We start from the raw sequence: 15,887 nt of genomic DNA on the forward strand, positions 1-15,887 counted from the left end.
CCAGTCCTGTCCCTGTTCCTGCAGTCACCGCTCCAAAGCTCCCCCTGGTCCAGCTACACACCTGCAACTAGAGAAGGCAAATACGGCCAGCATTCCTCCCGCCCCGGGACACGGCAGACCACACTGCGGCTTCCAGGGATTTCAACCCGGGATCATAAAACGAGCAGAAGAGCACGGGGAAGGCAGGAGGATGGCCAGGAGACTCCTGCAGCCTCTCATGCGAGCTCTGCTGAGAACGTGTCACCCCAGGTTCTCCTCAGAGCTCCCTTATTTCACAGAATCACAGAATACCCTGAGTTGGGAGGGACCCACAAGGATCATCGAGTCCAACCCTCAGCCCTGCAGAGGACACCCCAAGAATCCCACCACGTGCCCGAGAGCATTGTCCTAACACTCCCTGAGCTCTGGCAGCTTTGGGGCCGTGACCACTTCCCAGTGGAGCCTGTTCAGTGCCCAACCACACTCTGGGTGAAGAATCTTTCCCTGATATCCAACTTAAGCCTCCTCTGACACAAGTCCAGGCCATTCCCTCCCCCTTATAAACAAGGTCTGACGGGCCCCGCTCGCTCCCTCCCTCCCGGCCAGGGCACAGCCGAGGAGAACGGGGAGGGGAAAGCGACCGCACGGGGCCGGGGGCTCACTCACCTCAGCTCCTGCCCCCGTGCTAACTCGTCCCAGCCGTGCCCTTCCAGCAATAGCCCCTCTCCCCTTTTCCCGCTCCCCTTTCCCGGTTCATCCCACCGTTTTCCCCGCGCTCCCCCCCCCCCACTCCCGATCCCAGCGCCCGGAGCGGGGCGGGGCCCGCGCGTGCCGCAGCCTCACCACTCCTAGTGCGCATGCGCGGGGCGCGCCGGTGCGCACGCCGCCCGCCCCCGGCCCCGCCCCGCCCGGCCCCGGCGCCGCGGCCACACCGGGAAGGGCTCCAGGCGCTATGGCGGCGGCTGCGCGCAAGGTAAGGGGGGGAGCGGGCGCGCCCCGAGCCGCCCGCGGGGCCGCGCCAAGCGGGGCTGGGGGGACGCGCGGGGCCGCGCCGAGCGGGACGCGCTTGACCCGGTTTGTTTTCGGCCCCACAGGTCGGAGGAAAGTTCCCGCGGTCGGCGGCCGCCTGAGCGGCAGGAGCGACCGAGCGGGAGCGCCCGGGCCCGGCCGCCAGGCCTCTCCCGCCACCGGGGCAGCGGAGCGGCGCTGGGCGGGCGGAGAGCGCGGGGGTGCGCAGCGGGCCCGCCTCATGCGCAGCCACCTGCGGAGGGGCTGAGCGGAGCCGCCGCCGCCGCGCCGGGGGCTCCCGGCGGACACTGCCCGGGGCAGCCCCCGCCCGCCCGCCCCGGACCACCGCCGCCAAGGGACGGACGGACGGACGCCGGCCCTGCCGTCGCCAGAGCCTCTGCCGGGGAGCGACCTGTCAGCGCACCTCGCAGGCCGGCCCCGAGGACCCTTCCCACGCGCTGGTTTGTCCCCGGGAGAAGGAGAGTTGGGAGCCCTCTCCGTGCCTTATCAAGTTCCTTATCTGAGCGGCTGCCAGACGCTGTAGACCAGTTCGGCTTTATCTGGTGCAGGGGAGGAAAACAGTGTATCTCTCGCACCCCATCCCAAATCGAGGACCACCTATTCTGCCGTGGTTTAATTCACGAAGATGGTGAAATGCAGATTGCCGTGTGAAGCAGCTAGATCCCTGTTGTGGACTGAGGGCTTCGTATTCACCTTCCAGCTCCCGATCTGTGCTCTGTGAGAGAGGACACTAATTCTTCTCCTTCATCCCCTTCCCTAAACCTTTCCTTGCTTCCATGTTGCATTGGTCAGACTTTTGGTCAGTGTTGTTTACGGAAGGGGAGGGGAAAGAAGGCAGTTGAGGTTACAAACAAAAGTACTTGTATGACTCATCTACTTGGATTTAAGACATTATATCCTTCTTTCAAGGGGCCTTTGCTTCTCTCTGAAGGAATCAGATGCTTGTTCCTATTCTTCCAGAGGAGGATGGATTGAAAGTTGTCCATTTTAGACTTTTCTTGGGCCACTGCTGATATTATTAAAGACATAATGGGGCTTTTTCACTGGATTATTGCCAGGATTAGTTTACACACTGAAACAATGAGTTGTTAGGCCTCTCATACGATAATATTTGTCCTGCTTTAATATAAAGTTGCTGCGGAGGTGCGTTACAAATTGTGGAGGACAGTCTGCATCAGAAGAGGCTCTCTTCATCTCTGGTTGGTGTGGCAACCAGCAATCTGTCCTCGATGCCTTCAGCCTTGGCCATCTTCACTTGCCGCCCGAACTCTCATCCGTTTCAGGAGCGTCATGTCTACCTGGACGAGCCCGTCAAGATCGGCCGCTCCGTGGCTCGCTGCCGGCCAGCCCAGAACAACGCCACGTTTGACTGCAAGGTGCTCTCCAGGAACCATGCTCTTGTCTGGTTTGATCACAAGACAGGCAAGGTAAGATGTTTTTCTTTATTTGAAAATATACTGAGCTGCACGTTGGCTTTAGCAAGTCCCTCTAGGCTGCAGATCACCCTGGTTTTGCGGTAATAAATATGGCTGCACGTGGAAGGGGTAAGGTTTGTGTTAAAATGATGACTTTTCAGGTAAGTTGGTGATTTCTGACTAAGCAGAAACTTTGAATATTATTAAAAGTATGTAAAACTAACAGTTGAAAATGGTGGTAAGTACTGAAAAACTTATATGTGTATTCATTGCTGGAAGTAGGTGATTTTCAGGTGAGTCATAGAAATGTGAAGGCGCAGGCTTGTATCAATATAATTGTGTAATAGTATTTGTTCAAATGCTGAGAAATTACCGTTTTATTTGAGCATGTAAATGATTCTCATTGTGAGGAGTGTCGAAAAATGGATTTGAAAAACCCCATTGTGTTTTGCACACTCACTGTTCCTACTTGCCCTATTGAAATTTTATAGAGTATTTTGTTTGGGTCTGGTAGAAGTTTTGTTGCTGGCAGCAGGAGTGTAACAAGTGGCATACAAGGTGTATTTTCTCGTTGATAGTGAAAATGGTTTTAAAATATGTCCTGTGTTGCCTTCACTGTTCCTCTCCCAAGGCTGGCGATCTTGTTAAGTGAAATTGAGGGGTTCTGTAGTGCGTGTTTTGTCCACTAGGGATTGAACTGGGACAAGTAAAGTTGTTTTACTTAATAACTGTCAAGTTAATTTTAAATATCCAGCAAGAAAAGAACAAAGTGCAGACCTCAGTTCCTCAGCACTGTATTTTTTTCCGAATATATTCATGTTACACCCTAGAACTTTATGTGCTCTAAATCAGCTGATTGTTAACTTCACACCATGCCCTTCTGTGAAATGCAGTCAGTGTAGCTCTGGATTTTAAGAATAATGTGGTCTGTAATTAATGCAGGTTTTTTAGTAATATGACACAGCATGAGGAGCAGTACAAGGCAGTCAAAGTTCTTAAACCTTCCATTGTTAACTATCCTGTGTTATGCAATCCTTGGGCATGATGGGACAAGACAAGCATTTAATTTCTTAAGGCTGGGTTATGGCATGGCTTTCAAGTTACCTGCAGGTAATTGTGCAAACTGCTATCTGTATGAAGTGTTTCATTAAGCATATTGCTTTGGCTCTGCTGTGTGTGTCATGTGCATTCTTGGACTCTTGAAAGCTTAGGTGCTTGAAATACTTTCAGTTTAAGCTTAGTTTTTAACATTTCGTTTGACTCAACAAAGTAAAATGCTCCAATTTATTGTGCTGTCTTTAAATTAGAAATGTTGTGCATATAGCTTTGTATTAACATTTCTCATGACTAACAAATATTTTAAGACACCCCCTCGTGCTCCATTATGTTTACAAATAGCCCAGCCATATTTTAGATGGTTAGCTTGGCAAAGCACTGAGTGTCTGCTGACTAATAGACAAGCTTCAAGGACTATCAGCTGTGGGTTTTTTGGTTTGTTTTTAAATTTCAGTTAGCTTTGGCTTTTCTAATATAGGTCAAACATTTATATGCTTATTCATTTTATCTGTCTGTTTTAAAGTAGCAACTTGGCAGTAGGAAGTAAGAGGATGATATGTGATAGTTCTTGAGATTCCATGTGAAGATGTGATGGGAGTCTGCTAAAATTGCCCAGGTGGAGATCTGTAGCCATAGTGGTCAGCTGAAGAGTGAGTTTGGGATCATGGATAGGGATCCATTCCTCTAAGTGTTGCATGTTAGATGTGGTGGTGCTGTAAAAGGTTTTTTAAAGCATTGGTACAGCAGTGTGGAGAATTTCATATTCTGTGTATGTTTCTTGGCAATATGGTCTGGTTTTTCATCTGGTAGAGTATCTGAATGATAAATTGTGAGATACCTGGAGGAGAGGGGTAAGTGCATTGTTAGAGATAATGGATATCAAATGCTGTTATGAAAAGCCAGGTGAAAGATATTGATAAATACAGGCTTGATCCTGAATTGCAAGAACCACTTCAAAGAATTCTGTGGTGTTTTCAAAATACAAACAAAAACATAAAACTATGCCAGAACATTTGCATGCAGGAACATACATTATCATTGTTTACAGAACTGCTAATAGGCACATCTCATTTAGGAAACTGTCATTATCCTATCAATGACCTAAATTTAAACTTGCACGAATTGTCACAGTATTTGTAAACATTTTTTAGAAGCTTATATATAGGACTCTTATCAATTCTAGGTTTTTTGAAAGATAAAAGACATTGAAATGTTAATTTAGTAACAGAGAGAATAATTCAAAATGGTTCATGAATGATCTGGAACTGCAGTTTCATTAGTTGTGGACTTTGGCCATACCAGTTTCTGGCATTCCCAGTCACTCGGTCCAGTCTGTGCTGCCTCTTGAGCTGCCTTTCAGTTATACTCTAATAGTCTTTTTTTTCTCTGAGGATTTGGAGTTTATTTTAGTGAATCATGTGAGTGATCCTGTTTACTACATGGTCTGTAAACAATTTTATCGGCATAATCTGTAAAGAGGGGTAGAACCCAAAGAGAGGGAGCATCAGTAAACAGTGGCAAGGAAACTACACAGTGTTTTTTCTGAGGCAGAGGTAGGCATAATTTGAAGTATGTCACATAAGTAGACCAAGTTGAAGATGACATGTTACTTACAGCTGAAAGATGTCAATGTTTACTTTGTATAAAGGCACTTCAATTATGCATGGAAAAAGTTATGTGCCCAAGGAGATAATGTCTATGTAACACCAGCATTATTAAGGATGAAAGTAGGATGGGTTTTCAGGATCACCAGTAAATAGCAATTAAAAGCAGATATTTAAATTTGGGGTTGCTTTTTAAAATATTTTTAACAGAATATCTAAGCTTAAATGTGTGTAAGATGAAGGTGGGAGGAGATGGTGGTGGGATTATCTGTACTTGGACTTTTTCTATGCTTAGTAATACTTTTATAGACAACCAGTGAAATGTCTCTTTTTGCTTTTGTTTGTAGGTGAGCACAATAACCTCTTGTGAATTTTTCATACAGCGATAACATTAGAAGATTATGCTTAGAATTAATTTTTATTTCATTTTTTTTAGTAATTACAGGTTAATCAATCTGGGTTTTTTTAGAGATGCCTGAAAAAGTGAGTCACTAGATATGTAGGAAGTAGATGTTGTGCTGAGCATGGAGTGTTCCCAATAGTGTGAATCAAAGCAAAAGGAAAAGTGGGCTATAGTTCAGAAAATGTAAATCTGTTTGCTCAGCTTATATCACTGCATATAGGAAGAAACTCTTTCAAATTGCTAAACTGAAATAGTCTTAAAGTTGTTTTTTTTTCTCTGTTTTGTTTCCATTTTTAAAAATAAGCAAGTAGAAAACCCTGGAGAATTTGTATGTGACTTCTCCCAGGCTGAAATGCTTCTGACAGATGTGGTAGAAGCTTTTAGAAGAAACGTGAAGCTTCCAACAGATATCCAGGCTTTCAAAAATTGGAATTATTCAGTGCCTTAGATTGTTGTGACTTGCTATTATAAGTACCTTTTATAGGGAATTCATTGCCACAGTTTACCAAAGGCTCTGTGAAACTGTGTGAAAAATAAAGTATTTTCTTAGATCGAAAGGACTCCAAGTAACTGGTTGTTTTTAATAACTGAAAAAAAAAATGTATAGGCACAAGTTTCTCAGTTAATGGTATCCAATACTGCTGCTTTTGTTTAATTCAAAGTGGATATGAGTTGAATTGAGCACATTCATAGTATCTTGGGGACAGAAACACTAACTAGTATATTGGAAGCCATAGTCCACATAATAGTAAATGAGATTTATGAGGGCTGTGCTTTATGGCTTCTAAACTTAAAATATGTGAGATAAAAATGTTACAGAATACTTCCTGCAGGTAGCACCCTCTTTAAAGAAAGCAAACACAAACAACCCTCCCCACCCCCAAAAAAACTCCACCAAACAAAAAACTTCCAAACAACAAACCAAAAAAGGCACAAAATAACCAACCAAAAAATCCCAAACCCCAACAAACCAAACACAACCAACCAACCCAAAACCCAACACCTCAAAGCAATCACCGCAAAGGCTAATTTGCTTTGAGTCCCTGGGAAAATCATGGAACAAGTTGTGGAACGCTTTTCTGGGCACATGAATAAGATGATTTGGTAATGGTCAGTGTAGAGTTGACAGGGGTAAATCATGGCCTGATGAGTCCAATTGCACTGTGTGATAAAATGGCTCATTTTGTGGGCAGGACAGAGCAGGGCACACTCTGTCCCTTGCCTTTAGCAGGGCTCTTGGCTCTTCCCCACAGTGACCTGTCTAAGTTGGGGCACTGCAGTCTGGGTGTACGAGCAACTCGAGCAGTAAAACAGAACTGGTTTGGGATGGGGCTCCACGGTGGTGCTGGGATGGGGTGTTGGTGACGAGCAGGATGCCACAGAGTCAGTGCTATGAGCTGTCCTGTTCAATGTTATTATCAATGACCTGGGGGACACAGTGAAGTTTAGTCGTGTTTGAAGGTGACACCATATCTGTTGGTGTGATGGGGAATGAGTTGATATGCTCAAGGGCACGGCTGCCCTCCAGAGGGACCTGACCTTGCTGGAGGAATGGGCAGACGGGAACCTTAGGAGCCTGAACGAGGACAAATGTGAAGTCTGCATGTGGAAAGGAAGAACCCCTTCCAGCTTATTAGACCCTGTCTAGGATACTGCATCTAATTTTGGACCACCAGTGCAAGAAATACATTGATAAACAGGAGTTGAAACGCTGGATGGTCTCTCTTTGTGGTGTGTTGTACTAAGGATAAAAGTATATTGATCATGAAAGAAAGAAGAAAGAATGTGTAAAAAAGAAACGTTTTTCACTTAACATTACATAGAATGTTTTGTGGATATCAAGAATTTGGCAATATCCCGGAATTATAGAACATCTCTGGATATCTTATTTGTTCAGAAGTATTTTAATAAATCTATCTTAAGTGGGGTATGAAAAATGGTATTTAGAGTTGCAGGATTTTTGTGGGAGATTTTTTTCCTACTGCTTCCAGTGGAGATTTCTTTATGATGCTCGGGCCTATTTAGTGTTGGTTTGTGCAAGGGGTGTTTAATTTCTCATGTATCAGTAGCATTTATTTTGGTAGGTACCATGTCCGTTATTTATTTTTTCCTCTACTGCATCTTTTCAGCTTTCTGTTAGGATTGTTGTCCTTTGAGAGATGAACAGATGTTTTATTTTTCAGTACTCTTGATGTTGCTGTGTCCTTACAGTCTGCAGTGGAGACACTTTATCTTCCAAACATTGAATGTTTGTTCCAAGTGCCCTGGGGGACTGACCTGGGATCTGCTCTAATGCACTGAGGTGAAACTCCAGTGCGTGGATGCTTTTGGTAAGAGGGTGATGTCAGGCAGCCCTTACGTACACCTGTTAATATTTTTATGTAAGTGCTTTTCACCCTGAGTGAACTATCCAATTTTATGCTGATGTGATCATAAGAATATTATGAGGTAGAGAGTCTCACTTTCGACAAACTTCAGCACCATACTTTTAGAACCCAGTGTAGGAGTGCGGGCGGCCATTTATAGTAGAGGTAAGTCAGTGCTGACAAGGATTTCCCTGCAGAGATACCATCTAGAGCCACTGCTGCAGAGCTAATACTGTAATTCTTGGAGCTGATCCATTGCAGTCATGATGCATCCATCCTGAGCCAGGAACACCAACACATTGATTAGGTTTTAAAAACAAACAAAAATCCCTTTTGTATTTGCAATGAATTTTTACAAACCTCAAATGAATCAGGTTACTTAGTAGGCATGAAGGCCAGTAAATGTGTTTTCCTTAGATCTCTAATAGGATGGTCCTTGTCCCAGGCTTATAAATGTAAAACCTTGCTTTCCTGTTTTATATAATCAAAGTTGTTCTTGACATTTACTTTTTCCCGTGCTAGTTGCAGCAATCCATTGGTCATTTACAGGTGGATTTATGTTGCGTTGGAGGAATACTTTGATTTGGCTTTGCCTTCTCATTTTTCTTGCTGGATTTGAACAGTTTCTGTTGCTTATTTATCTAATTAAAGTAATTGAATTTATGTATGCTGTAAGGGCCATGTGGGTGAGGAGTGTCTGTCAGTGGGCTGCTTTGGTTGGGTTGATTTGAATCTGATCTAGCTAGAATTCAGCAAAATGTACTGCTAAAGACTCAGCTGTTTTGTTGCATTTTGGGTTTTGTCATTTCTTTTAATAGGTAAAGTGAAAATGATTATTGTTCGTGGAACCTGGCCAGTGAAAAGGAAGGAAGAATGCTGTCTCCATCTCTGTAGCCAGCAATTTTACAGCCTATTGCTGCTAAATTATACAATTGTTTGTTGTCTCTGGATTTTCTTTTGACTCACATCAATACTTGCTTCCTGTTAACGTTGCTCACTTGCTGAGAGTTTGGATTATCCAAGAGCTCCGAGTTTTGTTAGATCTTGCTGTGTCAATGCATTAACGTTCCCAATGTTGCTTTCCAGAAATGTTTCTGCTTGTGGCAGAATTGTTGGAAGAAAGCTTTGCAGCATTGTCACATTTTGGTTGAATATAGACAAGTGTTTTTCAGTCTGCTTTAGGAGTGGGAACATCAGGCAGAGAGATAAGTTGGACTGTACCATCTTAATCCCCTGCAAGAAGACATATCTGTCTGCCAGCGGCCCAGAAGAGTTTCCTTTATGAGAAGGAAAATCACTGTGGTGGAGCCAGACAATTAATTGGATACAATTTCTATGTTGTATTGTAGCAGACGTGTATGATTGAGCAATGTCTTAGTTTATTTCAGTCCTGAGAAAGTATAAATAAATGATGAACTTCCAGCAGGCTTATAATAGAAAGTCCAAAATCCTGTAGTAACACTGTAGTTGAGTGGAAAAACACAGAAAATGCTAGCAGTAATTTGACCTTTCTTTTTTTTTTTTACTTTTGTAAAAAGTTAACATAAGAAATAAACATAAAAAGTACTGGGATTAGTCGAGGGTAGTTTAGGGCATGAGGAATTTATAATATCTTTGCAGAACTAAGGAACATTTCAGTATTGATAGTTGAACTATGGTGTGTAGTAGAGGGAAATAGCTGCTGTTGGTAGACCTTTTAGTTCATAAAATAGCATTAACCAACCGTGGGAGAGACTGAAGAATTGGCAGTGAGATGGACTCAATTGCAAACGTCCTAATAGTGTAAAATAGTGAGAACTTGTAACTAAATACAAAAATATTGACAGTATTGTGCTACTATTAAAGCAAGTTTGTCCCTGGTGGGAACATCTTGTTCAGTTTTAGTCTTCACATAATAATTCAAATGTGCTGGAAATATTATTGACAGGAAGTTCAATATAGGAACCATGCAAGGTCTCAGATAATATATAAGCCATATAAGAGCAGACAAGTGACCTTCTGTTCTTGTATTAAGAGGCTATTGAATAGAAAACTAAGAACAAAGTTGTTAGTGCTGTATATTTTCATAATTGCAGTTGTAATATTTCTTCCATAAAAATAAAATTAATGCAAGGGCTTAAGATGCAAAAGCTGTGGATGCTTGTTAACTGCGTTGAGTAATAACCTTTTTAAATGAAGGAATAGAAATGCTTATGTTTCAAATCCGAGATGAAAAGCTCTGTTATGGGCCAGATATTTGTACAGCAAGTTCTTTTGAAGACATTTGGTACTGGCTGCTGCTATTTGTATATGCCATTAGTCTTATCTGATAGGCAGTTTTTGCTCTTACCTGGCACTTTTCCAAAGTTGTTCCTTTTCTGGAAGTTGAGCAAGATTAAGTTTAAACATAAGTTTTTCTAAAACTTAGTGTTTGATGCAATATTGTTAATGTTCTGTAAGAGGTTTAACTGCACCCCAACAGAGTTTGATCGTTATACCTTGCCTTCTGTTTTTTTAATTGCTTTTCTTGAAGTGTAATGCTTAATTGTGTAGGTTAGAAGCCAGAAGTCAGATCTCTTGGTTTTGCAAAGCTTGGCTTTTAGCCTACCTACCTTTTTGCCTTTTAAATTTCTGGTGACCTTTCCCAGTAACTCCTAGTACAATTAACTGTCATTCTCTCTTTTTTATTTTGTTGTTGTTGTTGTTGTTAGCTGTAATAGTTGCCTGAACTTATGGGCAATAGAATTGCAAATCAGTTTCTATAGTATTACTTGTGATTTTATTCTGGTATTGCTGGTGTTTGCACTTACACCTGCTGTTTCCAGGTGCTTGAAGGATATGAAAGCTTTCAGGAGGCATAATGAATTATTTGTAATTCTTCACGTTTTTAACTTTCTTATTAAAAAAAAGCTTTGCTTTTTATATCTGATTGTGAAAGAATCCATTCTGCAGCCAAGTTATTTTTGGAGGTTTTTGATCTCTGTAGGTAATTGCAACTCCTTGTTGTTTTCTTGCAATCATTACAGGGATTCCTCTTGCTGTGTGCCAGAGGATTTTTAAGGTTGTGTCAATATTAACATATATTTTTAAAGGACGAGGAATAAGTTTAATGAAGTTTCTTTTGTTTCTGTGGATTCCAGAACTTCTAAGTCATTGAGTAGTTAGGGTGGTATCTACTTTGAGGGAAGTTACAATACTGTGAACAAGAACAGCAAATTCTATGATATGGATGAACTGTTGAAAGAACTAAAGTTGGTGTGGACCTCAGGAGGTCATCCAGTCCAGTCTGCAGTTCCACAGCAGGTCTAAGCAGTTGAGGTTACTTTTGGACTTGGGATAGGATTTTGGGTGCAAATTAACCCCTACCAGCAAATAAGCTTCTGAGGTCAGACAGATTTCCTAGGTGGGTTAACCTGTGTTGCTCTTGTCTTAAATTATGTTCTAAGTTTAAGTGTGTGTATATATAAATAGAAGTGAGTATTATGAAATATCTGGAGTACTTCTTTTATAGTGTAGCTTAAAGTTACATCAAAATGTGTCAGCTAAATGTTAAAAGAATTTCTGGAGGAAAAGAAGCACTGAATGAAAGACATAATACTGTTCCTAGTTCCACCCCTAATTCCATAAGGGTGGAAATAATACAACACTTTCACTTGTAGCTGTCAACCACTACTTCCTTTTTAAGAACTCAAAGGGGAATTTATTTTTTTTCAGTCTTCCTCTTTGAGGACTTTTCCTAGACTGCATAGTCCAGCACTTGTAAGAGAAAGCCAGGAACACAGATTGTCATAGAGGGGGCATATTTGTTTTTGGAATCTCTGTAGCTAGTTGACATTAGGTGAAGTTCCTGGTTGTGCTGTTTAAGCAGAGCTTTGGAAGGTATATAAGTACTGTCTTTGACAGCAAAGGCCAGTGATTTGGTCTATGAACAGCGGGCTTGCTATGTGATTAAAGGGAGAACTGATAGGCTGCTATTTATACTAATAATATGTTACCTATACCATGGAAAGGCATGTGGATGTTCTCAGTCTGTTGAGTGCTCTTTGCCCACAGCGTCATCCTGATCCTTAGTTACGTTTATGAACCTGACTTAATTTGGAAGTTAAAAGTACGTATGCTGTGCTTGGCTAACTTTTAACTTCCATGTAAACAGAGGGGAATATGGTTTTGGAGGTTTTTGTACTTGAACAAATGCATTGCACGGACACACAAGGACAGCCTTTCTTTCCCAACTCCTGGTTTGTTTTGGGATCTGTGTACACGTGCTGCCTCACTGCCCGAGAGCAGCAGGGATTGCACAGCCATCGCTTTGCAGGATATTGCCTCCTGGTAAATTCCATGCAGATCTACATTTTAGCTGCAAGTTGACATTCTGTGACCCCACGTTCCAACAGTGGGCTTGGGAAGGGTTAGTTTGGCAAAACACTGCACCAGCACAGCTGTCCTACTTTCTCTGAGCCACTCTGGGGCATCCAGATTGCATTCCTGAGGGCTCTTCAGGTCACCCTGTTCTGGGATTTTGCCTGCTTCACAGGTCAGCGTAAATGTGCCTGCAGTTGAACAATTTTGGATGCAGATGTGCAGGTAAGAGGGTTTTTTTGGTCTGGTTATCAAATGCAAGTGTGCTCATTTTCCTTCGTTGCTTTCCCACACAGCTTTATGTTGAGTGTTCCCAGGATAAGTGTTGCTGGATAAATTTTAGATGATGATCTAAGTTTTATAAACTAATATTAAAGGATCTTGATGACTACTCTTTATTTTGAGATCTGTAACTTGTCCTCTCTTTGGTGTGTTTCATAGTTTAAACTTGCTGTACGCATCTCCTTTTATAATTGCTGTTCTGTATTTCCAAAAGATTTAACAAAAAAAATTGCTTTGTAAGATCCTTTAAAACCTCTTATGTAGATGTAGTTTTGAGTCTAATATTAGGGTACCTGTAATCTTGTAACATCATTTGAGTGACTGGATCTGCTTGCTGGTGTTATACCTCAAATTAAGTCTAGCAAGTATGTTATACAGTTCTGCTTTAAGTATTGCCTCAGACAGTTATTATACAGGTGAGCAAAGCTGAGTGGAGACTTTTCTTTCTTATCCAGAACAAAACTTTTCACACAATAGAGGGATTTAAGAAATAGTAAGTGCTTGCTTATACTTGTGGACATTCTTTGCTGTTATGATTTTTTTGACCCATATAATTCCTGCTCTGGGGTTTCCTTTCCATAAAGCTGAGATGATACAGTGAATGGACGGGACCAACCTGCTACTGATCACAGAATCATAGAATGGCCTGACTTGGAAGGGACCTTAAAGATTATTTCCTTCCAACCCCCTGCCGTGGACAGGGACACTTTCCAGGTTGCTCAGAGCCCCATCCAGCCTGGCCTTGAACACTTCCAGGGATGGGGCATCTTCCAGTTGTTGTTTGTTTTGTTTTTCTCCCCCCCCCATCATTGTTCCTTTCATGGTCTTTTTTTTAACTTCATTGCGCTCGTTCAGTACTAAATTAGTTGGTATTATTATTATTTATTAATTATTCTAAAGCAGTAGAATTTCTATCAGTGCTTTTAATAATTCTTGATGACATGTCCCATTTCAGTGGAAGAGAAGAACACCAGTAATAAATTACCCCCAAATCAGATGGGTGTCAGATGCACTGCATTTGTTCATACAGCTGGCCAGGAGTGCACATTTTTTCAGTGATGTCTGAGCAGGTCTGAGGACCTTTTTGGCATCTTAGCAAGGGTTTTTTTTGGTTTATGCACATGCTGTGTGGACTTAGGCTGGTGCAGATGAGCTCCTTATTTCCCTGATGCATTGTATTTCTGAGCATTTGAAAGAGTATGAGCTGTACTAGAGCTTGCCTTTTTAATGCAGCCTTTGAAGTATGAGCGTTGTTTGCTGGCATCTTAAGAAGGAGAAAGTTTATCTGCTTTGATAAACAAGCCTTGAGAAAGAGCTCTATGACCTTGCTTGAGGAAAAATTATGATGGGAGGAATGTCTTGTATATTTATTTTCTATAATCACAAGTGGTAAATTCAGTTAAATGCAGCTTGTTTCAAGTGTAAAACACTTAGATACCTGTCTGCACTTCAGGCATAGTAAGGGTATTATCATTTAAATGTTGGAATTATGATAATTAACATATATGTTTAACATGCTAATACTGTATGAAGCCAAACTTACAAGTTTTGAGAACATTATAATTTAAATACTTGGGTTGTTTGGTTTTTTTCAAGTATTAGAGCTTCGAATTCTGGAGAATAGACGTGGATGACTGTTAACAGGGTTTTTTTCAGATATGTTGATATTATGTTTGGGAAGAACTATTAAAGATGTCCTGTAGCAAGAAAGCTGCATATCTTGCATCTTCCCACAATGCTAATGAGCAATTGCATTATGAAAACTGTGGTGGAATATGGAATCTTTGCTATTTTCTGAAAACTCAGAGCTGCAATTCAGAGAGAAATCATGCTTTTCGGTTTCAGTTCTATTCTTTGACAGATGTTTGTTCCAATTCAAAAGGTACTTTTTTCACCATTGATTTCTATGTTCCTTTGTGCTTTCTGGTTCCCTTGACAAAACCACTAAAGCAAATAGCATGGAACAAAATCTTGTCAGCTTGTTCTGCAATGTCCAGTCCAATGTCCAAAATCCAAAATATATTAAGGGTTTCTGAAAATGTGGGTGATAACACTTTAGAGCAAGATGCTCTCACCAGCATTAGGGAGATAATCTAATTGAACTAATTGAAGAGCTAATTGAAGAGTGAAATGGAGTAGGCAGCAAAAAAGCACAATGAACCCCAGCATCAGAGTAGGGTGTTCCTTGTTTGATTTATCTGATCCTCCTGGGACGTAAATCCTATGTAGCAGTGAGTGCCTCTGTGTATTGTGTTTCTTTGTGGATCGTGGAAATGTAATATAAACATTTCATTTGTAATGTTTATCTATTACCATTAGAAAATACAATACTTCAGAATGTGGAATTCAGTTTTCCTTTATTTTTCCTATTGAGAAGGCAAAAAAATGTTCTGCAAAGTACCAATTCTAAGCCAAGTATTTGCAAAACTGAAGAAATAAGAAGAAATCTGTGGCAGAAAAGGTTGTAGGTGCACAGAATATTTCTAAACCAGTTGTCACATGTCAGATGAGCCCTTGTGCATAACTGGTCCTTCGTCTATCCTGTCCTTTGCACGTTGACTCTCACACTTGGACCACTCTTGAAGCTAGGCTAGACTTAGACTTCAGCTCCCTTATGCTCTATAATGTTGGTGCTGTCTTCTTCCACTCTTTGGGATGAAAAGAATTCCAAGTTTTTATGAGGAGTTACCTGTCAGTTTTTGCACAGCCCTTCCCCACTCGAGTCTGTAAGGCTGGAAGTCACTGTAATCCCCTTGCTACTGTCCCTTTCTGCAAGGTAAGAACAGCATGTGGTAGCATTCCCTCAGTGCACCTCGCATTCCTCCGATCTTTTGTCCATGTGACTTTGAGGTGTCACGTGGTGATGGAGCATCCAGAGATAAGTGGTTTTAGGGGCTGGAGGGAGGAAAATTAGGGGAAAGGGAAGTGCGATGAAAGACTGGAAGAAACTTTTTTTCTGTATCTCATTCCTTCTAAAAACAAGGAACCAGTTGTGGAGATTGGTTGCTCTGATTTGAGCCTGGTGGCCATGTGGAAAGGGGCTCTGCAGGTGCTCAGGTGCTGTGGGGGGCAGGAAGCACATCTGTGTGGTCTGGTGGGAGAACTCAAGGTAAGCTGCTTGTCAGCACTGAGGCACAAAGCAGTATGCAGAACTGGGGATAGAGGGTTGGGTGAGAAGAGCAATGAACAGTGAAGGTACTGGAGTTTACTCTGGGAATTCTATGAGAATGGGATAGAGACAAGGGGATCAGTGTTGCAAGTGGATCAAGCGATGCCAAGGGGAATATTGAAACTGAAGAACAGTTGAAGCCCTGATTACACACTTTAGACTGCAAGTTGCCCTTTTTTTTAAAGAAAAAAAAAGAAAAACAGGAAACATGTATTGCTACTACTTCTCCTTTCTGAATTGTGCCAC

General features: G+C 41.9%; 2 protein-coding genes across 22 annotated transcripts in view; both read left to right on the forward strand.

Moving 5' to 3' along the window:
• The first annotated feature begins 836 nt into the window (after nt 1–836).
• Nucleotides 837–1,687, forward strand: LOC113976037 (basic proline-rich protein-like). Its single transcript, XM_027700792.1, has 2 exons — nt 837–952; nt 1,074–1,687. The coding sequence occupies exons 1-2, from the start codon at nt 837–839 to the stop codon at nt 1,657–1,659; spliced, it is 702 nt and encodes a 233-aa protein (XP_027556593.1). The 3' UTR covers nt 1,660–1,687.
• SLMAP (sarcolemma associated protein) overlaps nt 1,440–15,887 on the forward strand; it is an 87,608-nt gene continuing 73,160 nt past the window's right edge. For 6 of the 21 annotated variants that reach the window (XM_027700978.1, XM_027700986.1, XM_027700989.1 and 3 more), the window contains exon 1: nt 1,444–2,435. In XM_027700978.1, the coding sequence (XP_027556779.1) occupies nt 2,238–2,435 (198 nt within the window). In that variant the 5' untranslated portion in view covers nt 1,444–2,237. Of the gene's footprint in view, nt 2,436–15,887 lie in introns of all 21 variants that reach the window. The other 15 variants (XM_027700977.1, XM_027700985.1, XM_027700981.1 and 12 more) reach the window with 5 other exon arrangements.

The sequence above is a fragment of the Neopelma chrysocephalum genome, unplaced genomic scaffold (genome assembly GCF_003984885.1).
Source record: "Neopelma chrysocephalum unplaced genomic scaffold, ASM398488v2 Primary Assembly neopelma1_147, whole genome shotgun sequence".
NCBI lineage: Eukaryota > Metazoa > Chordata > Aves > Passeriformes > Pipridae > Neopelma > Neopelma chrysocephalum.